The sequence below is a fragment of the Mobula hypostoma genome, chromosome 9, assembly GCF_963921235.1.
Source record: "Mobula hypostoma chromosome 9, sMobHyp1.1, whole genome shotgun sequence".
In the NCBI taxonomy this organism is placed as follows: Eukaryota; Metazoa; Chordata; class Chondrichthyes; order Myliobatiformes; family Myliobatidae; genus Mobula; species Mobula hypostoma.
In genome coordinates this window covers 65,652,558-65,679,589 of record NC_086105.1, presented here as the reverse complement: position 1 = coordinate 65,679,589, position 27,032 = coordinate 65,652,558, and the positions used below count along the sequence as shown (strand labels likewise).

Below are 27,032 nucleotides of genomic sequence, written 5' to 3'. Positions count from 1 at the left end.
TTGCTGCTTGATGTGCTATAGTACCTCAAATCGTTTCTCGACGGGGGACAATACTGAGAAAGACAAAGAAAATGTTCCTTCAGCGGTTGCTACAACTGGCACTGTCTCCTCAACAACGGAGGTCAGAGAGAGACGCAGGTGTGTAGTCTTCCAGGTTACATTGATGAAGCTGTGAGGAGTTAATTGCAGAATTCTGATTCTCTCAATGCAAAAAGAATTGAATTTTGTATAGATACAGATTGCACTTCATGTAAAGTTAATCTCATGGATCCAGTATCATGACATCTTTCCTGAATATTGAACTTGGTTCAAATTTACTCCTTTTCTTTAAACAATCCTCCCATTCACAATTGGTTTATTCCCTACTTGGTGGTTATTGAATCACTCCACCAAGCTGGTGAGTGATGAGTTTAAAGGATTTCCATTATCTTAGGTTTATCATTTAAACTGCATCATAGTAGTGAGTATCAACAAATGGGTTGCAGACAATTGTCATTATTAAACTCAGTCTTTCGAGGTAACCTTAAAGGGAGAAAACAAGTTAATAATGAGTAGAATACAATTTAGGGTCAAGTACACAAAAATGCTGGAGTAACGCAGCAGGCCAGCTGCATCTACGGATAGAAATAAAGAGCTGACGTTTCAAGCCGACTGATGAAGGGTCTTATCTTGAGACCGAAGCTCTCTTTTACTCTCCACAGATGGTGCCTGACCTGCTGAGTTTATTTATTTTAATTTATTTAGAGATACAGGTGGATCAGGCTCTTCCTGCCCCAACGAGCCACACCACCCAGCAACCCACCTGTTTAACCCAAGCCTCATCACGAGACAATTTACAATGACCAATTAACCTGGTAACCGGTACATCCTTGGATTGTGGGGTGAGACCTGAATGCCCAGAGGGAACACATATACTCATGGAAATAGAAACTCATTTCAGAATTCCTCCAGCACTTTATGTGTGTTACTTTGGATTTCCAGCATCTGCAGAATCTCTTGTGTTTAGAATACAACTTAATGGCTTGTATCTGAAATGCCTGTATTAGAATTAGTTCTGCTTTAAGATGTCAGTTTCCCACGTAATGTGATTGGTAGAGGAAGAATTAAAGCATCATTGGAGCATGGAATATTTTAGAACATGATAATATATGAAACCAATGACCCATGTCTCATCTTCCAATGTGGTAATAGCTCTACTGTGGCTAGCCAATGAAATATAAATAGGAGACAGCGACCCTTGGATTTCTCAGTTTCTTGAATCAAGTCTCATGACATGTCAGACAAGATCAGATTTGGTTCTGCTTAGACCTCTTCACTCAAGCCCTCACTACAACCATGGTCCAATTGTGAGTAAAAGATTAAAAGCCCATATGTTGGTGTTGGAGAATCAGGAATGATAAAGCAATTTGAACAAAGTGAGGTTGGAATGAGATATAGGGACAGACATAATTTTAATTTTTGCTATGCACTCGAGTGCTGATTTACAGCGCCTACCAAACTCAGTGGGAAACTTCCACTAAATTGAGTCAGGCCTCGCAAAAATGGAGATGGTTTAGGTTTATTTGAGAGCAATAAACCTGGTTCAATAATATTTGCTTTTGGCTTTTCTAAGAGCAGTCTCCTAGATAAGACCACCAGACCATAAGACATAAAAGAAGAATTAGGCCTCTCAGCCCATCAAGTCTGACCACCATTCTATCATGACTGATTTATTATCCCTCTCAACCCCATTCTCCTGCCTTCTCCCCATAATCTTTGATGCCCTGACTAACCAAGAACCTATCAACCTCCACTTTAAATATACTCAATGACTTGTCCTCCACAGCCATATGTGGCAATGAATTCCATAGATTTACAACTCTGGCAAAACTTTTTTCTCATCTCTGTTCTAAATAGATGTCCTTCTTTCCTGAGGTTGTGCACTTTGGTCCTAGACTCCCCCACTATAGGAAACATCCTCTCCACGTCCATTCTATGTAGGCCTTTGAATATTCGATAGGTTTCAACGAGATCCTTTCTCATTCTTCTAAACTCCAGCAAGTACAAGCCCAGTGCCATGAAATGCTGCTCATACATTAACCCTTTCATTCCTGGAATTGTTGTGAACCTACTCTGGACCCTCTCCAGTGGCAACATCTTGGATAAGGGGCCCAAAACTGCTCTCAAGTTTTGCCTGACCAATGTCTCATAAATCCTCAGAATCACATCCTTGCTCTTATATTCTCGTCCTCTTGAAATAAATGCTGACATTGCATTTGCGTTCCTTACTACAAACTCAATCTGCAAGTTAACCTTTAGGGAATCCTGAGCAAGGTCTCCTAAGTCCCTTTGCACCTCTGATTTTTGAATTTTCTCCTGGGGTTAAAAAATAGGCTACACTTTTATTTCTTCTACCAAAGTGCATGATCATGCACTTCCCTACACTCTGTGATATTGGCCCATTCTCCCAATCTGTCCAAGACCTACTGTCAACTCCATGCCTTCATCAATGCTACCTACCCCTCCATCTTTCTTTGTATCATCTGCTGCAAACATGACCACAAAGCCATCAATTCCATCATCCAAGTGGTTGACATACTTTATAATGTGATAAGAAGTGGTCCTATACAGACCCCTTGTGGAACACGACTTGTCACCAGTAGCTAACCAGAATAGGCTCCCTTTTGACTCTTTGCCTCCTACCAGTCAGCCAATTTTATGAACATGCCAGTATCTTTCCTGAAATACTACAGGCTCTTATCTTGTAGCATCATGTGTGGCACCTTGTCAAAGGCTTTCAAAAATCCAGGTAAACAACATCCACCGACTTTTCTTTGGCTATCCTGCATTTTATTTCCTCAAAGACTTCCAACAGATTCATCAGGCAAGAGTTCCCCATAAGGGAACCATGCTGACTTTAGCCTACTTTATTGTGTGCCTCCAAGTACCTCAAAACCCTGTCCTTAGTAATAACATCTTCCCAATCACTGAAGTCAGGCTAACTGGCCGATAATTTTCTTTCTTAAAGAGTGAGTGATATTAGCAATTTTCTAGTACTCCAGAACCATTCCAGAATCTAGTGATTCTTGAAAGGTAAAGCACTAATGCCTCCACAATCTCTTCAGCCACCTCTTTCAGAACCCTAGGGTGCAGTCCATCTCGTCCAGGTGACTTATCTACCTTTAGACCTTTGAGCTTCTCAAGCACCTTCTCCTTAGTAATAATGGCTGCATTTTGCCCCCTGAGCTTCTTGAATTTCTGTTATACTATGATGTCTTCCACTGTGAAGACTGACACAAAATACTTAAGTTCATCTGCCATTTCTTTGTACTCTGTCACTACCTCTCCTCTGTCATTTTCTAGTAGTCCATTAGTCACTCTCACCTCTTTTTTTACTCTGTGTATATCTGGAAATTTTTGGTATCCTCTTTGATATTATTAGCTGGTTACTTTCATATTTTATCTTTTCCCTTTTGATGTTTTTTGTTTCCTTCTATTGGTTCTTAAAGTTTTCCAATTCTCTAACTTCACACTAATTTTTGCTATATTATATGCATTTTTGTTTTTGTTTTAATGCTGTCTTTGACTTCCCTTGTCAGCTACAGGTGTCTCATCCTCCCTTTGGAATACTATTTCATCTTTTGAATGCATCTATCCTGCACCTTCCTAGTTTTCACCGATCCTCCAGCCACTGTTGTTCTGCCACCATTCCTGCCAGTGTTTCCTTCCAATCAGCTTTGGCCTGCTCCCCTCTCATGCCTCTTCAATTCCCGATTCTCCACTATATAAAACTGATACATCTGACTTCATGTTCTCCCTCTCAGACTGCAGGGTGAATTATATCATTATGATCACTGTCTCCTATGGTTTCCTTTACCTTAAGTTCCCTAATCAAATTTGTTTTATAATACAACACCAAAATTGCCTTTTCCCCCAGTGGGCTCAACCACAAGCTGCTCTAAGAAGCCATCTCATCGGGATTTTTCAATTTCTCTCTTTTGTGATCCAGCACCAAACCTGATTTTTCCAATCTACCTGCATATTGAATCCCCATTACTTTCATAACATTACACTTATCACGCGCGTTTTCTATTTCCTATTGAAATTTATATCACACATCCTGACTACTGTTCAGGGGCCTGTATATAACTCCCATCAGGTTCTGTTTACTCTTGCAGTTTCTTAATTCTACCCACAACAATTCTACACCTTCTAATCCAATGTCACCTCTTGCTAAGGATTTGATTTCATTTTTTTACCAAAATAGCTACCCCATCTCTTCTGCCTACCTGCGTGTTCTTTTGATACAAGGTGTTATCTTTGGAGGTTAAACTTAAAACTATGATCTTCTTTAAACCATGTCTCAGTGATGCCCACAACGTTATACCTGCCATTTTCTAACTGTGCTGCAAGATCATCTACCTATTCCGTGTACTGTATGCATTCAAATTTAGCATAAGTCCTGAATTCATCACTCTTTTTAATTTTGTCCCCATGTTACACCACATCATTCCATCTACTGCAATTTTGCTCTATCACTGCCTCTCCTTCCTCAGTGTCTCTACACACTGCATCAACTTCCTCAGCCCTATCACTCCAGTTCCTATCCTCCTGGCAGCTTTGTTTAAACCCTCCTCAACAGCTGGAGCAAACCTGCCTGCGAGGATATTTGTCTCCCTTGGGTTGAAGTGTAATACATCCTTTTTGTACAGGTCATACTTTCTCCAGAAGAGATCCCAACAACCCAACAATCCAAAAATCTGAAACCTTCCCCACCCCACCCCCCCGCACCACTTCCTCAGCCATTCATTCATCTGTACAATCATCCAGTTTCTGTCCTGTTTAGTTCGTGGTACTGTGGAGTAATCCAGAGATTACTAGCTTTGAAGTCCTGCTCTTCAGCCTTTTCCCTAACTCCCTATACTCAATGCACAGGACCTCTTCCCTCTTTCTACCTATGTCATTGGTGCCAGTGTACGCCATGACCTCTGGCCACACAGTCTCCGTTTTAAGAATCTTCTGCAGCTGTTCCGAGATGTCCTGGACCTTGGCACCTGGGAGGCAGCACATCACCCTGGCTTCCCTTTTGCAGCTACAGAATCTGCTGTCTGCCCCTCTGAAGTCTCCTAACACTGCCATTCTGCCAGACTTCACACTTTCCCAGCCTTCACACTTTCCCACTGAGCCTCAGCTGGCCACAGTGCTACTAGCCTGGCTGCTGCTGCTGTACCCTTATAGAAAATCCCCCCCCCCCCCCCCGGGCAGTATCCAAAGGGGTATATTTGTTGCTGAGGGCAATGGCCACAGGGGAACCCTGCATTAACTGCTTACTCCCCTTGCTTGTACAGGTGGTCTCCCATCTACTAGGTGAAAACTGCACTCTGGGTGTGTCCCCATCAGTAAAAATTCCATCATGAAGTTTTCAGCCTCCCATTTTGTCCTGAATGCATCCAGCTCTATTTTTCTACTGTTCAGGCAGGAGCTGAAGTTGGTTGGATTTCTTGTAGATGTCGTCATTAGGACAACAATGAAATCCTACATCTCACAGGAGGAGCATTCTGCTGCCTGAACTACCATTCTGCCTTCACTTGTTATACCTCTAACTTTTGAAACTTAAGTTCTCACCCAAGCTTGACCACTGTATCATTGTCTACTCACGCAATGGCCATTTCAACAGAAGATCGAGCTAGCTACTCTGTCAATGCTCTTTACTCCTTTGTAAGGTTAGAAATGTGCTGATATGCTGATTGCAAATTGTTCCATTCTCTTTGTGCTTCCTAACCTGCATGTCGCAGGACTTTGACATTCAAGCATGGTCTATGTATGATGCAGATGTTAGTTGTCCCTTAAGTGCTATGCAACAGTCATCTTAAATGGAGAATCAAGCTACATCCTTGTGACATTCAACTGACCTTGTCATCACAGACTTGCACCCCACCTGCAAACCCCCTCCCCCATCACCCCATCATCTTGTGGTACCAGCATTGATCAGGAGATTCTTGAGATCATCCCCACAAATGTTGGAGCTGCAGAAGTCCTGATGAAGGGTCTGAGCCTGAAACGTTTACTTTCCATTGATGCTGCTTGATCTGCTGAGTTCCTCCAGCACTTAGTGTGTTATTGCAGCTGCAGTTCTTTTCCTGAGTCAGTTCCTTTCCAATTCCACAGAACAACTCAGGAGTATTTGATGAGGGACTTGGGTGACTTGGATAATATGGGAGAAGCTGGGATTGCTTTCCTTGTGACCTGATTATGACCTTCAAAATAAAGGGATCCACACAGTGGTCAGAAATTATTTCCATTGAAAGAGCCAGAAGATGTCAAATGAGGATGAGTGGTAAACAAACCAAAAATGAAAAGAGAAAAACTTCAGTTCTTGTGTTTGAAAGCAAACCTGATGTATTCCCATGGTGGTGGAGAGGTGGCCTGGTAGATGGTGTGGGTGTGGGCGGGATTACAGTGTACTGGCAGCCAACAGGGAGTAGTATACTTGGATTGTTCCTGCATAGAACTGGTGTAGGCTGGATGGATCCATGGCTTTGCTCCATGCTGGCAACTAAAAAAGAATAACAACACCTCCGAAATCCATGCTATTTCTCAGAAAGCAGTGGATGGCAGGAATAAAGGAGCATCTGCATCTTCAGGTACCCCTGCAGGTCATGTCAGATCATACAGTCATAAATCTTTCTCAGTTTTTTGCATCAACATTCAGAAACAATATATCTAACATGGCCAGATGGGCCTCGTTTCAGTGGGAATCTTGGTTGGCATGGCCTAATTGGATCAAACAGCTTGTTTCTGTCCTACATAATTCTCTATAACTGTCCAACACGCCATCATGGACTGTGGCAAAGAGTATGACTCAAGGACAGAGGCAATAAGTTAGTGAAATCAGTGTCCATGAAAGAAAAGTAACTTGACAAATTGTAGGCTATCACAGTAGTAATATCATTGTTCATTGTCTTTCAGTGCATTGTAAAATTGGCTTGCTCTTCAGTCTAGGGGGGATAATTTTATTTTTGTTACTTTTGGATATGTTAGTTTTAATGTCATCTGAAGTAAACTAATAAAACGTTACAGGAAACAGTTGGATGCCTATTTTGGGTAAGTATGTGTTTCAGAGGTCTATAGGGGGTGTTTTCTCATTTTATAGTTTTTACATTATTACTTGTGAAACAGTACTCAAGTTGCCAACAGCACATTGAGGGTTATGTGAAACTACGAATCCAGGAAGATGTGAACTCTGTGGCTGCTTTATTAAGTACACCCGTTCATTAATGCAGATAATCTAATTAGCCAATCATGTTGCAGCAACTCAATGTATAAAACATCCAGACATGGTGAAAAGGTTCATTTGTAGTTCAGAACAAGCATCAGAATGGGGAATAAGTGTGATCAAAGTGACTTTGACCATGGAATGATTGTTGGTGCCGGAGAGAAACTGCTGATCAGTCTCTAGCATTTACAGAGAAGGGTGCAAAAATACAAAACATCCAGTGGGCAGCAGTCTGAGGATAAAAACGCCTTGTCAATGGGAGGTGTCAGAGGAGAATGGCCAGACTGGTTTAAGCTGATAGAAAGGCAACAGTAACTCAAATAGCACATGTCACAATAGTGGTGTGTGAAGAGCATCTCTGAGGGCACAACGTGTCGAACCTTGATGTGGATGGGTTACAACGGCAGAAGACCACAAACACACACTCAGTGGCCACTTTATTAGGCACAGGAGGAACAGTGCCTCAAAGTATGCATCCTCTTTGAAGTTTTCATTTTTATTGATTTACAACATTGAATCACATGGATTTAATTTGGCTTTTTTGATAGTGATCAACAGACTCTTTTGTGTCAAAGTGGAAACAGATTTCTACAAAGTGATCTAAATTAATCATAAATATAAACCACAAAATAATTGATAGCATAAGTATTCACCCCCTTTTAAAATGACACACTAAATCATCACTGGTGCAGCCAATTGGTTTTAGAAGTCACATAATTAGTTAAATGGAGATCTGTTTTTGGAGACGTGTGTGTAGTCAAGGTGTTCCAATTGATTGTAGTAAAAATACACCTGTATCTTGAAGATTCAGCTGCTGGTGAGTCAGTATCCAGGCAAAAACCACACCACAAAAACAAAAGAACACTCCAAGCAACTCTGCAAAAAGGTTATTGAAAAGTACAAGTCAGGAGATGGATACAAGAAAATTTCCAAGTCACTGATTATCCCTTGGAGTATAATTAAGTCAATCATCAAGAAATGGAAAGAATATGCCACAGCTGTAAATTTGCCTAGAGCAGGCCATCCTCAAAAACTGAGTGACTGTGCAAGAAGGGGACTAGTGAGGAAGGCCACCTGGAGACCTATGACAACTCTGGAGGAGTTACAAGTTTCAGTGGCTGGGAAGGGAGAGACTGCACATACAACTGTTGCCCAGGTTCTTCACCAGTTGCAGCTTTATGGGAGAGTGGCAAAGAGAAAAGAACTGTTGGGAAAAGAAAACTTACATGAAATCTCAGATGGAGTTTGACAGAAGGCACGTGGGAGATTCTGAAGTCAGCTGGAAGAAAGTTCTGTGGTCTGATGAAGCCAAAATTGAGCTTTTTGGCCATCAGACTAAACACTATGTTTGACGTAAGCCAAGCACCGCACATCATCAAAAATACACCATCCCTACTGTGAAGCATGGTGGCTACATCATGCCATGGAGATGCTTTACTGTCGTAGGCCCAAGAAGGCTTGTGAAGGTAGAGGATAAAATGAATGCAGCAAAATACAGGGAGGAAAACTTGATGCAGATTGCAAGGGAACTGTGCTTTGGGAGAAGATTTGTTTTCCAGCAAGACAGTGACCTCAAGCGTAAAGCATAAAGCTAAAGGGAATGGTTTAACAACAACAAAATTAATGTTATGGAATGGCAAGGTCAGAGTCCAGACCTCAATCCAACTGAGAATTTGTGGCTGGACTTGAGAAGGGCTCACAGTTTCCATGTAATCTGTCAAAGCTTGAGCAGTTTTGTAAAGAAGAATGGGGGAAAAATTGCAGTGTACAGATGTGCAAAGCTGATACAGACCTATCCTCACACTCATGGCTGTAATTGCTGCCAAAGGTGCATTACTGACTTGAAGGGGGTGAATACTTACGCCAGGGGTCCCCAACCTTTTTTGCACTGTGGACCAGTTTAATATTGACAATATTCTTGCAGACTGGCCAACCGGCGGGGGTGTGGTGTAGGGTTGCCAACGGACAAGAGTAGCAGTCAAATACGTTGTGTTTACCCTGAGAAAGACTACAATGACCATGAAGTCTTGCACGGGCACCAGTGCGCATGCGTGTACGTGCTGATTTTTTTCCTACAAATCGTTTTTGGCGATTCTGTTCCGGGGGGGGGGGGTGGTGTTAATCACGACCGGAATTAAGTGGCTAATACACTCAATTTCGTTTCTAAAAGGGTTTATCTAATGAATTTAATATTAAACACACAGCGCATTTTTCCTCGCATGAATATAGTGATAAGTCAATTATCAGGGGGAGGACAGGGGAGCTTGAAGTAAGTGTTGAATGAACTTCCAGTAGAAGTGGTAGAGGCAGGTTCGATATTATCATTTAAAGAAAAATTGGATAGGTATATGGACAGGAAAGGAATGGAGGGTTATGGGCTGAGTGCAGGTCGGTGGGACTAGGTGAGAGTAGTGTTCGGCACGCACTAGAAGGGCAGAGATGGCCTGTTTCCGTGCTGTAATTGTTATATGGTTATATAAGTCACTTATAAGTCAATAGCATCATAACATTTTAAGTAACATTTGGATATTAAACACACAGTACATATTTTCCCCGTATGAACATATAAAATCATTGCCACACATCAATATCGCTGAAGCAGTGGGAGCCCTGGGCTTGTTTCCCTGAAACAACATCGAGGGGTGATGGGAGGCAGCAATACTCGAAGGAGGTTCCTTATATCCAGTCTATTCCGCAATTTAGTTTTCGTTGCATTCATTGCAGAGATATGTTGGAAATGGAAGCAACGTTTTCACTGCTTTCGTGGCTATCTCAGGATATTCAGCCTTGACTTTGATGCCAAACATACTTTTCAGCTTGCCGTGATTTGCAAGCTCGAAGAGTTGATCATCTTCCCGCGCTAACATGGATGACGCGTGTGTAATGACCTCGCGTGCGTTCAAGCTCAACAGTGGGCGTGACAGGGAATGAGGAAAGGTGCAGCTGACTCATATTGCCAAATCATATCGTTCCAGTGGTTGGGGACCGATGACTTAAGCAATCAATTATTTTGTGTTTTATGTTTGTAATTAATTTAAATCACTTTGTAGAGATCTTTTTTCACTTTGACACAAGTCATTTTCTGTTGATCAGTGTAAAAAAAAGCCAAATTAAATCCGTTATGATTCAATGTTATAAAACAATAAAATATGAAAACTTGCAAGATGGGAGGGGGTGAATACTTTTTATCGGCACTGTACCTACTAAGGTGGTTACTAAGTGTACCCTGACATGCAGACTTTTGGTGAAGTGATAGGCAAATTGCAGATATACAGATGGCTAACTTGGCAGAAATAAAAATGCATATTAACTAGTAACAATGTATGTACACCAGAGAAAATCTCAAATTCAAACGTACCTTGGAGTAAAATGAGGACAAAGGCTGACAATTAGTTTGCTCCAGTTACGTATCAGCATGTGCTCTTACTTTTTAACCTATGCTGGAAGCAGTTAGATTTGGTGAAAACGTCAACAATTTATTCTAAATGATTGCAATTGTTTATTGGTGGATGAAGAATAGAAAAATGGAGAAAGGAAGCTAAGTGTTTCACTTTGGGAGGTTGAACATGAAAGCAGAGTACCATGGTTAATGGTGGGATTTCTTGCAGTGTGGTGGAAGAGATGGATGTTAAGAGTGCACATCCACAGATCCTTCAAAAGTGCTGCGCAAGTTGATAGGGTGGTCAAGAAGGCATATTGAGTGTTAACCCTCATCAATTGGGGGGACTGAATTCAAGAGCTGTGAGGTTATGTTGCAGCTCCATAAAACTGTGATTAGACCACTTGGAGTGTTGTGTCCATTTCCAGTTGCCTCATTATATGAAGGATGTGGAGCTTTAGAGAAGGTGCAGGGGAGATTTACCAGGAAGCTGCCTGGATTAGAGAGCATGTCTTATAAAGAAAGGTTGAGTGAGCTAGTGCTTTTCTATTTGGAATGAAGGAGGATGAGAAGTGATTTGATAGAGGTCTATAAGGTGATAATCATAGAGTGGACAGCTAGAGACTTTATTCCTATGTGTAAATGACAAATGTAAGGGAGCATATTTTTAAAGTAATTGGTGGAAAGTATAGTGGAGGTGTCAGAGGGAGATTTTTAGAGAGTGGTGAGTAAACAGAACTGGCTGCCAGGGCTGTTGCTGGAGGCAGGTATATTTGCGAGATTTAAGAGACTCTTGGTTACATAGATGATAGAAAAATGGTGAGCTATGTAGGAGGGAAGGGTTAGATTGACCTTAGAGTAGGTCACGCAATTTGGTGGGCCGAATGGCTTGTACTGTGCCACAATATTCCATGTTGTAAATGCAGAAATAATTTGGTCAGGTTTATTGTCTGAGCCATAAATACAGAGTAGAAATAAATGCCATGAAAATTAGCTTATCAGCAGCTACTTGTTTCTTATTTGAGAAATGGACAGAAACTTCTTCAGTACTTTTAGTGATTGAAATCTTTTAAAGCCTGCATTTCCTTTCTCTGAAATTGTCCTTTTTATCCTGTCTCATTACTTCCTTCTATATTTCCCTTGTATTTTTTATTCCTTTTTCCCCCATATATTCTTTAATAAACCGAGGCTGAATGTAAACGTTAAATTGTAATTCTGTTCTGAATTTTCAACAAAACTACATTTCTTTTATCAGACAATTGATTCCTATCAAGATTAGGTGAGCTGAAACCTGCATGATTTTGTGTCTGAATGCTGGCTTGTGACTCATGAACTAGGTTTTAGAATCTAACTAGAAATGAACATATTCAGTTAATCAAGTACTTGTGAAGGAAAGCAATGGGTGTGATAAAGGCTCCTTTTTCATTAACCATTCTTCAGTTATGGCTAACCTGAAGCATTCTTTGAAGTTTATAGTTTGTGTAATTAAAAGTTAGATTCTGATATAAATGACACAACTCTAATTTAACACCTTCAATATTATCATGTGTCCATGACAAACGATTGAGATGGCACTTCAAGCTGCATGTTTTGTTTCATTTTCACATGAAGCATCTTTAACTTGCAGGTTGGTTTTCAAAATCCTAGCATGACTTAATTGAGCAATATTCTCACTCTTCCTGCAGTATCCTGTGCTTCACTGATTATTTTTGGCATAAAGTTGCAGGTTTAGTTTCCTTGAAGTGTTGAAACTTTCTCAGCCTCTTTGGAGTGATGATATTTTATTGCTATTTCCCTGGTTTCTGACGATGTGGAAGTTGCCTGTGCTTTGTCAATGATGAAGGAAACAGTTTGAAGTGATGAATATCTTATTTAAAAATATTCATGCCAATGTCCATTAAAACCACAGGAGCAGAAGGCACAGCCTAAGAATACAAGGACGCTTAACCTATTGACTCTGCTAAACCATTTGATCATTGCTGATTTATTTCCCCCCTCAACCCTATTATCCTGCCTTCTCTCTATAACCTTTGACACTGTTACTAATCAAGAATCTGTCAACTTCTGCTTTAAATATACTCAATGACTTGGTCTCTACAGCTGTCTGTAGTGATGACCTCATCTCTTTACCAAAGGAACGTCCTTGTATTCTTAGGGTGTGCCGTTTGGTCCTAGATCTCACACCACTGGAAACATCCTTTCAACATCCACTGCATCTAGTCCTTTCAAAATTCAATGGGTTTCAATGAGATGCTTCTCTTTCTTCTTAGCTGGGAGTATGGGTCCAGAGCCTTCAAATGCTTCTCACACATTAACCCTTTCATTTCCAGGATAATTTTTGTGAAACTCTTCTAGACTCTCCCCAATGCCAGCACATCATTTCTTAAGTTGGGGAGCAAAATTACTCTCAATGCTCCAAATGCAGTCTGGCCAATGCCCTATGTCAGCAGACTGCCAGATCTCTTAACTCCTCAGCTGTAGTTGTGTCCCAACTTGAATTATGCTCAAGTTGCAGATGGGGTAGTATTTTGACAGTGGTGAGCTTTGAGCTGCATTTCACCTTGGTTATAAGCTGTAGTTCTGAATATATGATAAGAATATATAATATGTATAAAGGGGGGCTGTTCTGATAGGCTGCTGCTGATGAGTGATGTGCTACAGGTAGAGTATCGGGATCACAAACTGCAGATGCTGGAAATCTGAGCAACACGCAAAATGCTGGAGGAACTCAGCAGGCCAGGCAGCATTTATGGGAGAAAATCAGTGCAGTCGACGGTTCCGCCTCAGTATCAGGATCACTTCTTTTCACATTATATATCAATGATCCAGATGAGGGAATTGGTGACTTTGTGGCCAAGGTTGCAGGTGATGCAAAGATAGGTGGAGAGTCAGTGTTGAGGAAGCAGGGAGTATACAGAAGGACTTGAACAGATTGGAAGAATGAACACTGAAGTAGCAGATGGAAGATGATGCAACACACACAAAATGATGGAGGAACAGCAGGCCAGGCAGCATCTATGGAAAAGAGTACAGTCAATGTTTCAGCCCGAGCTAAGTTCCTCCAGTATTTGTTGTGTGTTGTTTGGATTTCCAGCATCTGCAAATTTTCTGTTGTTTGATATAGAAGATAATGCTGGGAAGTGTATGGTCATGCACTTTCGTAGAAGGAATAGACTTTTTTAATCAAATCAGCCATGGCAGAATGGCAGAGCAGACTCGAGAGGCTGAAAGGCCTAATTCTGCTCCTATGTCTTATGGTCTTATAAGTGTGTGGCACTAGGACTACTAGATGAGCTCAAACCTGAGGTTCATAAGCTGTATTTTCATTAAGTGAATAAATTCAAGTTCAGCTTATTGCCGTTAATCCGCACACATGCATACTGCCAAATGAACCAGCGTCCTTCAGAATCAAGTTGCACATAACTCACAAAGTAATATTATCACAAAAAATTAACATAAGTTGCATTTACAACGCAAGTTCAAAAAGTAAACAGTACAATGCTATTGTTTCATACATGATGAGACCTGGGTGGTGGCCCATCCTAACAGTTCTTGTCTTAATGTTAGGCTATCATCCCGCCCGATGGTAGGAAGTCAAAGAGATTGTTGTATTGATGTGAGGGGGTCGTTGATAATGCTTAGGGCCCTGCTTACGCAGTGCTCCGGATCTATATCTTTGGGTGGTAAAGAGAGACCAATGGCCCTCTCAGCAGTCGTTGCAAACCTTCGTAGAGACCTGTGGTCAAACACCTCCCTCTGTAACTGGATCTTGGACTTCTTAATAGAAAGGCCACAGTCAGTCCTTGTGGGTAGCAACATCTGTCGTCCCATTACACTGAGCACTGGCACTCCCCATGGTTGTGTGCTCAGCCTGCTGTTGTTCATACTACTGACGCATGACTGTGTCACAGGATTCCGTTCAAGCCATATAAAGTTTGCGGATGACATAACAGTGATTGGCCTCATCAATAATGATGATGAGTATAGAGGAAGTAAAGTGGCTGGTGGATTGGTGTGAGAACAACAATCTGAATGTGAAGAGCAAGGAAATAATTGTGTACTTTAGGAAGGTGCAGATGAACCATCTCCCACTGCACATACAATACTCCTCCGTAGAGTGAGTTAAGTGTACCAAGTTCCTGGGAGTTCACATCACGATGGACCTCACCTGGTCCCTCAATATTGCCTCCCTGAATAAGAAGGCACAGAAGTGCCTCCCACTTCCTGAGGACATTAAGGCATGTGACCCCCCCCCCACCCAACCTTGAATCTTTGAATTTTACAGGAACACCATTGAGAGCATCCTGACAAGTTGCATCTCCATCTGGTATGAGAGCAGCAGAGCATCGGACTGGAAGTCCCTACAAAGGACTGAGAACAGCTGAGTGGATCATATGTGCCTCACTACCATCCATCGGGGATATTTACCAGCAGCGCTGCATATGCAGGGTCTAGTATTGGAAGGCTTGAGTTATCAGAAGAGATTGAATTGGCTGGATCTCTTCCTGCAGCAAAGGAAGTTGACAGGTGATGCTTATAAAATTGAGAGGCTTGGATAGGGTAGATAACCAATGCCTGTTTCCTTGGAGCTAGTGAACATAACTCTCAGGTGTAAGAGGAGATTTTAAGGGCATCTGAGGGAAAATGTTTCACACAGTAGTTGGTATCTGAAATGAGCAGCTGGAGGAGGTGATTGAGGCAAGGCATAGAACAGAGGTTCCCAACCTGGGGTCCATGGACCCCATGTTAATGGCTTAAAAAGGGTCGGGAACCCCTGGCATAGAAGGATATGGAATTAATGCATAATTAATTGTGGTATAAGTACAGAGATGAGTTATGATGGTCAGTATTGATGCTGTGGGTGGAAGACCTATATCTTCACTTTACAATTCTATCACTGAATGAACTGAAACTCCTTCATCTGTTTCCAATTCCTGTCATTAGCGATAAATCTAAGCCAAAGATACAAATAAACAGTATGAGCACCGGCCAAGTCTGAGCAGGAGTTGAATGCTAATTTTTGTCAATGTATAGTTATTCAGTTCAGAGGTCTTAAAATGCATTTAGTAAACATTTAATGTGGATACAGGAACGAATTGTGGCTCACTATGTTTTAGCTTTTGTGGCAGGGCTTTCATCACACTAACTACGGCTGTTATAAGCTTAAGCTCCTCTGGAACTTTTTGTCAGCTTGTGATGGCAACACTGCAGGTAGGAGTATTTCTGCACAGCCTACAATCTGGGCAGGAAAACTAAATTGTGCATCTCCTCAACACTAGATTGAGTTGCAAAAAGTTTGAACTGGGAATGATTAATGGGTAAGTTATTGGACTTGCTAACCAGAAGCCACGGCATTTAATACAGAGAAATCAGTTCAGAAAGCACCAGCAATGAAATCGGGGGGGAGGGGGGAGCGACTCATTTTCCATTTCCTGATGCCCTACCCTACATTACAGCAGTTCCAATAACAGACATTAATCCTTGCAGAATTCACTAGCAGAAATATGTGTAACATGGAAGGTTCACTTTTACAAAATTTATCTGGAAATAAAGTAAGCATACAGTGGCATACAAATGTTTGGGCACCCCGGTCAAAATTTCTGTTACTGTGAATAGCTAAGCGAGTAAAAGATGAACTGATTTCCAAAAGGCATAAAGTTAAAGATGACAGATTTCTTTAATATTTTAAGCAAGAAAACTTTTTTATTTCCATCTTTTACGGTTTCAAAATAACAAAAAAGGAAAAGAGCCCGAAGCAAAAGTTTGGGCACCCTCCATGGCAGTACTTAGTAACACCCCCTTTGGCAAGTATCATAGCTTGTAAATGCTTTTTGTAGCCAGCTAAGTGTCTTTCAATTCTTGTTACGGGGATTTTCGCCCATTCTTCCTTGCAAAAGGCTTCTAGTTCTGTGCGATTCTTGGGTCATCTTGCATGCACTGCTGTTTTGAGGTCTATCCACAGATTTTCGATGATGTTTAGGTTGGGGGACTGTGAGGGCCATGGCAAAACCTTCAGCTTGCGCCTCTTGAGGTAGTCCATTGTGGATTCTGAGGTGTGTTTAGGTTCATTATCCTGTTGTAGAAGCCATCCTCTTTTCATCTTCGGCTTTTTCACAGACGGTGTGATGTTTGCTTCCAGAATTTGCTGGTAGTTAATTGAATTCATTCTTCCCTCTACCAGTAAATTTTCCCCGTGGCACTGGCTGCAACATAAGCCCAAAGCATGATCGATCCATCCCCGTGCTTAACAGTTGGAGAGGGGTTCTTTTCATGAAATTCTGCACCTTTTTTTCTCCAAACATACCTTTGCTCATTGCGGCCAAAACGTTCTATTCAAAAGGTTCAAAGGAACATCTAAACAAGCCTGATGCATTTTGGAAACAAGTCCTGTGGACTGATGAAGTTAAAGTAGATCTTTTTGGCCGTAATGAACAAAGGTATGTTTGGAGAAAAAAGGGTGCAGAATTTCATGAAAAGAACCCCTCTCCAATTGTTAAGCACGGGGATGGATCGATCATGCTTTGGGCTTGAGTTGCAGCCAGTGCCACGGGGAAAATTTACTGGTAGAGGGAAGAATGAATTCAATTAACTACCAGCAAATTCTGGAAGCAAACATCACACCATCTGTAAAAAAGCCAAAGATGAAAAGAGGATGGCTTCTACAACAGGATAATGAACCTAAACACACCTCAAAATCCACAATCGACTGCCTCGAGGCGCAAGCTGAAGGTTTTGCCATGGCCTTCACAGTCCCCTGACCTAAACATCGTTGAAAATTGATAGACCTCAAAAGAGCAGTGCATGCAAGATGACCCAAGAATCTCACAGAACTAGAAGCCTTTTGCAAGGAAGAATGGACGAAAATCCCTTTAACAAGAATTGAAAGACTCTTAGCTGGCTACAAGCTGTGATACTTGCCAAAGGGGGTGTTACTAAGTACTGCCATGGAGGGTGCCCAAACTTTTGCTTCGGGGCCTTTTCCTTTTTTTGTTATTTTGAAACTGTAAAAGATGGAAATAAAAAAGTTCTCTTGCTTAAAATATTAATGTCATCTTTAACTTTATGCCTTTTGAAAATCAGTGCATCTTTTGCTCGCTTAGCTATTCATAGTAACAGAAATTTTGACCAGGGTGCCCAAACTTTTGCATGCCACTGTATTTCTTTTCAACTGACGTTTCTCGCCACAAGCAGGGATGACACAGCTTTACATTACAGAAAATGGCTTGAAATTTTCTCGGAATGCATTTACCCTTCCTTTCAATTCAGGGGTCACCTGCACTCAGTTGTTGTAAACGTCCATTGGGTTTATTGCCTACCAGGGAAGGAAATGTGCTGCCTTTGCTCACTCTGGCCTCTGCACTTTCTAATATCTCATTACAGTTTGGAGTGCACAATAAAAGCTGATATCCTGTGAATGAATGGAATAATTTGTAAGTGACTAAACTTAGTTTCATGTACCAAAGGCAAGAAAAAGAGTTTGCGACAGATGAAGGATTAAAGTTCAAGTCTATTTGCATCTGACTGTACAACCAATATGTACAACCAATTGAAGCAATGTTCCTTCTGACCACAGTACACCCACAAAACATTTATCATACACAAAAAATATTACTGTAAGTTCATAAAATATTATACGAAGTGTGCAACACAGGTAAACAATAAAGTAAACAGATCAGTGTCCTGGTGATGAGACTTCAGAGAAGGCATGGTATTCAATAGTCTCACAGCTTGAGGGAAGAGGCTGTTACGCAGTCTGGCAGTTCCAGTCCTGATGCTCCTGAACCTCCTCCCTGACAATAGTGGGTCAAGGAGATTTTGGAATGGGTGTTAGGGACCCTCACAATGCTTCAACCCTTCGAATACAATGCTCTTAGTGAATATCACTAATAGTAGACCCCAGAAATCCTCTCAGTGGTTTTTTACTATTCTCTGTTGGGTGTTGTGGTTTGATGCCTTACACTTTCTGTGCCACACAATGATACAGCCAGAAAGGACACTCTCGATAGTGCTCCTATAGAAAGTTGTTAGAATGCGGGTGGGCAGCCTTGCACACCTTAATCTCCTCAAAGTGTAGACACTGCTGTGCCTTCTTGAGAAATGAGTTTTTTTTGTTATTTTGTTGTAATTTTAATTAGCTCCAATAGAAGAACCCAAAATAATTCTTCAAATAGTGATTTGGTCTTAACTCATTAAAATTAGGTAGGCTTGAACAGAAAGTTTTACAGGAATCCAACTGCTCTTAACAGAATAAGAAAACTGACCCACTTGTGTGACAGGTTAAGTTGTTTCTAATCAATAGTATCCTCCCAAGGGACTTTGACATTGATAATTTGACATTAATATCTCTGAACACCAAAGGACAGCGTTCAAGGCAGTAATTATCTTCCATTCACAAGGCAGAAATATTGTCATTCTATAGCCAAAGCTTCAATGTTGCCTTCTGGGTGTGGCAGCATCTTTGAGGAATTATGAATGCAGCCGAATAAAGCAGTTGAGAGCAAATAACTCGATTTCTTGGTGAAACTAGATTGACAAATATACTGCCTTCAGGAACTTCTGCAATTGTTGTCCTGCAGCCATGGGGCTCCTGGACCGGCTTCACTTACACCCGTGCTAAACTGACTCCACAGACTGTAGCTTAATTTTCAGGGACTTCGCAGCTTATGTTCTATGTAGTTATTAAGTCATAGAAGGTCATGAGTTTGAGCCCCAGCCGAGGCAGCGTGTTGTGTCCTTGAGCAAGGCACTTAATCGCACAGTGCTCTGCGACGACACTGGTGCCAAGCTGTATGGGTCCTAATGCCCTTCCCTTGGACAACATTGGTGGCGTAGAGAGGGGAGACTTGCAGCATGGGCAACTGCTGGTCTTCCATACAACCTTGCCCAGGCCTGCGCCCTGGAGAGTGAAGACTTTCCAGGCGCAGATCCATGGTCTCACAAGACTAACGGATGCCTTTATTTAAGTCATAGAACACTTCAGCCTATCTGGTTTGTGCTGAACCATTAATTTGCCTAGTCCCATCAATCTGCACCAGGACCACAGCCCTCCATATCCCTCCCATCCATGTACCTATCCAAAGTTCTCTTAAATGTTGAAATCGACCCTGCATCCACCACTTGCGCTGTCAGCACATTATACTCATTCTGTATAATGAAGTTGCCCTAAACTACCACCCTTTAACCCATGACCTCCAGTTCGAGTCACACCCAACCTCAGTGGAAAAAGCATGCTTGTATTCACCCTCATATCCTATCTATACCCCTCATAATTTTGTATAACTCTATCAAATCTCCTCTCAATCTTCTGTGTTCTAAAGAATGAAGTCCTATTCATCCTATTCAACCTTTTCCTTTAACACAGGCCCTCAATTCCCAGCAACATCCTTGTAAATTTTCTCTGTACTATTTCAATCAGATTGTAATACTGTATACCGATTATGCTGTATCTCCCTCTACCACCACCCTTTGCAGGGCATTGCATGCACCAATCACTCTCAGTGTTTTTTAAAAAAAAAGCATACCTCTGACATTTTCCCCTCACCCTCCCAACTTTGCTCCAATCATCATAAAATTATTGCTGCTTGTATTATTAGCAAAGGTCCTTCCTCACCTCTGGTTCACCTCCCATTCAAATTCTTTCATTTACATAAGTAGCAATGGCTGTTCATGCACAAAGCCATGCCGATGATCCCTGATCAGTCCTAGTCTATCCAAATACTCAGATATCTGGTCCCTTAGAATACCTTGCGGTAACTTTCCCACCACTGATGTCAGGCTCACCAGCCTATAATTTCCTGGTTTATTTTTAGAGCCTTTCTTAAACAACAGAACAACATTAATTGTTCTTCAATCCTCTGGCACCTCTCCCGAGTTTAAGGATGTTTCAAATATCTCTGCTAGTTCCCCCTGCAGTTTCTGCACTAGCTTCCCACAGAGTCTGAGGGAACGCTTTGTCAGGCCTTGGGTGTTCTATCAACCCTAATTTGCCTCAGGATAGCAAGCACCTCCTCCTCCTCTGTAATCTGTAGCGGGTCGGTGACATTGTTGCTGCATTGCCTCAATTCTATAGACTCTGTGTCCATCCCCCAAGTAAATACAGATGCAAAAAATCTTTTTAAGCTCTTACCCACCTCTTTTAGCCTCCATGCATAGATTACCACTTTAAGCTTCCAGAGGACCAATTTTATCCTTTGCCATCATTTTGCTCTCAAAATATCTGTAGAAACCCTTAGGATTCTTCTTCACCTTGTCTGCTTGAGCAACCTCATGTCTTTTAGCCCTTCTGATTTCCTTACGTATTTTTTTTGCATTTCTTATATTCAAGTACCTTATTTGTTGCTGCTTGCCTATACCTGCTATGGACCTCCTTTTTCTTAACCAGGGCCTCAATATCTCTTGAAATCCAAGGTTCCCTAAACCTGTCATTCTAGTCTTTTATTCTGACAGGAATATAAAGCTCTGTACTCCCAAAATTTTACATTTGAAATTACCAAGTACATCTTTGCCAGAAAACAATCTGTCCCAATCTACACTTGCCATATGCTTTCTGATGCCATCAAAATTGGCCTTTCTCCAATTTAGAATCTCAACCCACAGACCAGACCTATCACAAACCTCTGTCACCTGCCCTGTCCCATTCCCGAGTAGGAGTTCTAGTATCACTCTGTCTGTAGTTGGGACTTGTGTGAACTGATTAAGGAAATTTTCCTGAACTTATTTGATAAACTCTATCCCATCTAGTCCTTTTACAGTATGGGAGTTCCAGTCATTTAAAATCATCTACTATCACAGCCTTGTTTCTTGCAAAAATCTGTGATCTCTGCAAGTTTGCTCTCCTAACTCCTGCTTACAGTTGGGTGGTCTATGATGTAGTCCCATTAATGTGGTCATACCTTTCTTATTTTTCGGTTCTACCCATAAAGCTATACGAAACATGACTGAGCAATCCCGTGATATTTTCCCTTACTAGTCAGTCCGCCTCTCCCCCTTTAATTACTCCCACTTTGTTGCTTCTAAAACAACGGTACCCCAGACCTGCCAGTCCTACCGCTCCTGCAACCGTCTCACACATGGCTGCAATGTCATAATTCCACGTGCCGATCCGTGCCCCAAGGTCATCCATCTTTCCTACAATTCTCCTTGCACTGAAATATATGTAGCTCAGAATATTTGTCCCTTCTTGCTCAACCTTTCGATTCCTGACTTTGTTATAGGCTTAGCAACATCTTTCTCCACAACTACTCCATTATCTCATTATCTGTTCTAGTGCTGTAATTCCCATCCCCTTGCAACAGCACTGGCAAACCTTCCCACTAAGATATTATTGGCTCATCACCCCCTCCAGTTTATCCCTTCCGTACAGGTCCCAACTTCCATGGAAGAGAGCCCAATGTTCCAAAAATCTGAAGCCCTCCCTCCTGCACCAAGCCCTTAGATGCGTCTTGCTGTATGAACTTCCTATTTCTGGCCTCACCAGCATGTGGCATGGATAGGAATCCTGAGATCACAAGCCTGAGGATTTCCTGTCCTTTAACTTAGCACTTGCATTTGCCAGAAAAAGTTTGTGAACCCTTTGCAATTACCTGGTTTTCTGTGTTAATTACTCAAAATGTCTCTTATTTGTCTATTATTTTTATCTTCATCTAAGTCAGAATAATAGACAAACACAATCTGTCTAAACTAATAACACACAAACAATTGCATTTTTTATGTCTTTATTGAAGGCATTATTTAATCATTCACAATCCAGGCTGTGAACAGAAGTATATGAACCTTTCTATTTAATAACTGATAGAACGTCCTTTGGCATCAATAGCCTCCATCAAATGTTTCTTATTGCTGCTGATCAGACTTGCTCAATGGTAAAGAGGAATTTTAGACCATTCCTCCATACAAAACTGTTTCAGTTCATCAATATTTCTGGGATACCTTGCATGAACAGCCCTCTTCAGGTCATGCCATGGCATCTCAATTGGGTTAAGGTCTGGACTCTGACTTGACTATTCCAAAACATGAATTTTCTTCTTAAATCATTCTGTTGTTGATTTACTCTTGTGTTTTGGATCATTGTCTTGTTGTATTATCCAACTTCTATTAAGCTTCAGGTGACAGACCACTTACCCTGACATTCTCCTGTAAAATGTCTTTTTACAATTTTGATTTCATTCTTCCCTCAGTGATTGCAAGCTGTCTAAGCCCTGAGGCAATAAAGCAGCCCCAAACCATGATGCTCCTCACTGTCTCTTCACTGTTAGGATGAGGTTTTGGTATTGGTGTGCAGTGCCCTTTTCTGTCCAAACACAACGGTATGCATATCTGCCAAAAATTCAACTTTTGTCTCATCTGTCCGCAGAACATTGTTCAAGAAGTGTTGTGGAACATCCAGGTGGTCTTTTGCAATCTTGAGACGTGCAGCAATTTAAACATTTTTTTAAGAGCAGTGACTTCCTCTGTGGTGTCCTTCCATGGGTACCATTCTTGTTCAGTGTTTTTCTTATAGTGGACACATGAACAGAGACTTTAGCGAGTTTTTGAGATTTCTGCAGGCCTTTTTCTGCTATCCTTGGGTTCTTTTTCACCGCCTTCAGCATTGCACATTGTGCTCTTAGTGTGATCTTTACAAAACGCCCATTCCTAGGGAGAGAAGCAACAGTACTGAATTTCTTCCATTTGTAGACATTTTCTCTTACTGTAGACTGATGAACACTCAGGTCTTTATAACCATATAACAATTACAGCACGGTAACAGGCCATCTCGGCCTTTCTAGTCTGTGCTGAACTCTTACTCTCACCTAGTCCTACTGACCTGCACTCAGCCCATAACCCTCCATTCCTTTCCTGTCCATAGAGCTATCCAATTTAACTTTAAATGACAACATTGAATCTGCCTCAACCACTTCTGCTGAAACTCGTTCCACGCAGCTGCCACTCTCTGAGTAAAGAAGTTCCCCCTCATGTTACCCCTAAACTTTTGCCCTTTAACTCACAACTCATGTCCTCTTTTTTGAATCTCCCCCATTCTCAATAGAAAAAGCCTATCCACGTCAACTCTGTCAAACCCCCTCATAATTTTAAACACTTCTATCAAGTCCCCCCCCTCAACCTTCTACGCTACAAAGAATAAAGACCTAACTTGTTCAACCTTTCTCTGTAACATAGGAGATAAAACCCAGGCAACATTTTAGTAAATCTCCTCTGTACTCTCTCAATTTTATTGACATCTTTTCTATAATTTGGTGACCAGAACTGTACACAATACTCCAAATTTGGCCTTACGAATACCTTAAACAATTTCAACATTACATCCCAACTCCTATACTCAATGCTCTGATTAATAAAGGCCAGCATACCAAAAGCTTTCTTCACCACCCTATCCACATGAGGTTCCACATTATTCCTAGATCCCTCTGTTCTACAGCATTCTTCAATGCCCTACCATTTACCATATATGTCCTATTTTGATTAGTCCTACCAAAATGTAGCACCTCACACTTATCAGCATTAACCTCCATCTGCCATCCTTCAGCCCACTCTTCTAACTGGCCTAAATCTCTCTTAGCATACTTACTAATCCAATTTACCACCCCATCATCCAGATCATTAATATATATTAATAATATATATTATTATTAATAGTTTAGAAATGCTTTTGTAGCCTTTTCTAGCTTCATGCATCTCTAAAATTCTTCTGAGGTCCTCTGAAAGTTGTTTTGATCAAGGCAAGTGCACATAAACAGATCTTTCTTGAGAAGAGCAGGCTCTGTCAGTAACCTGACTTTGTGTATCTTTTTTATAGAACAGGGCACCTCTACAACTCACACTCCAATATCATCTCATTGAGTGGGACACCTGACTTTAAAATAACTTTTATATAGAGGGCATTATCCTAGAGGTTCAAATACTTTTTTGAACCTAGACTGCGATTGTTTAAATGGTGTACTCAGTATTGACAAGGAATAATGCAATTGTTTCTGTGTTATTAGTTTAGGCAAGATTGTGTTTGTATTATTGTGACTTAGGTGAAGATCAGACCATTTTTTTATGAGTAATTAATGCAAAATACCAAGTAATTACAAAGGGTTCACAAACATTTTCTTGCATCTGTAACTCCTTAAACTTGCTTGGCAGGACATTGTCAGCCATCCTATCCATTGGTACCAAAGTGGACCGTGATCTCTGACTACTCGCCCTCCCACTTAAGAATGCTGTGGACTCGATCTGAGATGTCCCGGATCCTGGCACCCGGGAAGCAACAAACCATTCAGGAATCCCATTCTTGTCCACAGAAACTCTTTTCTGTTCCCCTAACCAGAGAATCCCTTATCATTGCAGCTCACTTATTCTCTCTCTCTCCTCTTCTGAGCCACATTTGCTTACTTTTTACTATTTGCACGATTTGTTCTCTTTTGCACATTGGATATTTATCGGTCCTTGTGGTTTTTCGTGAACTCTATTGTGTTTCTTTGTTCTGTAGGTGCCTACAAAAAATGAAGGTTGTGTATGGGCATACATACTTTGATAGTAAATTTGAACTTTCTATTTGAATTTTGGTTTTTGCCTCCAGATGCCACAACTGTTTACTTTTGAGTTAGTTCCCACTGAAGTCATCAAAGTTCAAAGTAAATTTATTATCAAAGTACATGTGTCATCATATACTACCAAGTTTAATTTCCTTGTGGGTATTCACAGTAAGTACAAAGAAGCATAATAGAATCAATGAAAAACTGTACACAAAGACGGACTAACAACCGCTGTGCAAAACACAACAACTTGTGCAAATACAAAAAGAAAAATAACATAGTAATAGATGAATAGGTAAGAAATAATATTAAGAACAGGAATTGTGGAGTCCTTGAAAGGGAATCCAGAGGTTGTGGAATCAGTTCACTGTTGGGGTACGTGAAGTTATCTATGCTGGTTCAGGAGCTTGATGGTTAAGGTGTATGCATCTGTTCCTAAATCTGTTGGTGTGGAACCTGAGGCTTCTGTATCTGCCTTCTGAGTGTTCCTTCTGGATTCCTCTAATTTCAGTTTTATTCAGGCTCCTTAATGTGTTCCATAGTTTCATTTATGTACTGTCTTTAAAAATGCCAAATGCTTTACAATTGTTGTGGTATTGTAACAATACAAGATTATCAGTAGTAACAAGGAAGAACAAAAGGAAGCATATCAGCATGTTTTTTTCTAAGACTAGCTTTGACACATGTACAAGGAAACAGGGGAATGGTTCCCACAGTGATATGCTCATAACTGGATTTTTTTTTGAATGAGTGTTGCGTGTTGATCCAGCCATCAAAGCCTTGGAACTGAAGATGATGTGTGCTTTTTTCAACAAAGTATTCAGAGCTTGACACCTCCAGTGCTCCAGCAGTCTCTCACTATGAACGTAGGTTTGTTGCCTTTTTATGCCCAAGCTGATGGTGAATAAACTAGGTCACAAGTGAGGGCTTCATTTTGATATCTTACTGTGGTTTAACAATGTTTATACAGGCTGTAACCAGGATACCACAGGGTTCTGCACATGAGAATTGTTTGTCACTTGAACTGTTTTGCAAATTGGAAGTGAAGATGCTCGTGGATAGGATTAGAGAAACAAGTGACAGGAGAATGAGCAGGTGTGGGAAGGGTGGCCACCATCCGGCCTTACTGATTCAGTTATAAAGATTAGTATTATTTATTATATACATTGAAGCATATAGTGAAATGTGTCGATAGCATCTTCGTTTGTGATGAGCAGCCCGCTGATGTTACCATGTTTCTTGCACCAACACAGCATGCTCACAATTCACTAACCCTAATCTTTGGAATGTGGGAGGCACCTAAAGGAAACCCACTCGGTCATGGAGAGAATGTACAAATTCCTTCCAGACAGTAGTGGGAATTGAACCGCAATCAATGATCACTGGCGCTGCAAAGCGGTTGCACTAATCACTTTGCTGCTGTGCAGCCCTTAGTGAGTGGGCCTGCTCAGTTCTTCCAGTTGTGCTTGCCCTGACCCAGCCCATCTCCTCTGCCCCCCCCCCAAGTCTCTTGTAGGTGTGGAGAGAAGACAGTCAGAAATGCCCCTTCCCAACTGGCAGAAGATGCTCTGCCAGTTTGCAGTCTCACAAACACAATCGTATCCATGGGGTTTCCGTAAGCTAGTTGTTCATAACCTGGGAAGGCCTTGCACAACTGTTTGATCGCCAACAAGTAATTTTAAATATGTTAACTAGGCTATTGTATATTTTTATAATTAAAGGTTAGATGCATCACAGGTGACTCCTTGGTTGAGAATTTTAACTGTATCAGAGTTGTAATTCATTATTGTATATTTAATTGTTTTAGCTGCTGTGTGGAGAAAAAGTAGTTGTGAAAGACCAGAATGTGGACTGACTCCAAATTAGTCGTCTTTTGATT

General features: G+C 41.2%; 1 protein-coding gene across 7 annotated transcripts in view; it reads left to right on the top strand.

Moving 5' to 3' along the window:
- ppp1r12a (protein phosphatase 1, regulatory subunit 12A) overlaps window positions 1-27,032 on the top strand; it is a 250,859-nt gene that overhangs the window by 157,274 nt on the left and 66,553 nt on the right. For 6 of the 7 annotated variants that reach the window (XM_063058433.1, XM_063058427.1, XM_063058431.1 and 3 more), the window contains one exon: window positions 22-138. The exons of the other annotated variant lie outside the window; for it this stretch is intronic. In XM_063058433.1, coding sequence (XP_062914503.1) covers window positions 22-138 — 117 coding nt within the window. The remainder of the gene's footprint in view (window positions 1-21; window positions 139-27,032) is intronic. 7 annotated transcript variants of the gene reach the window in all.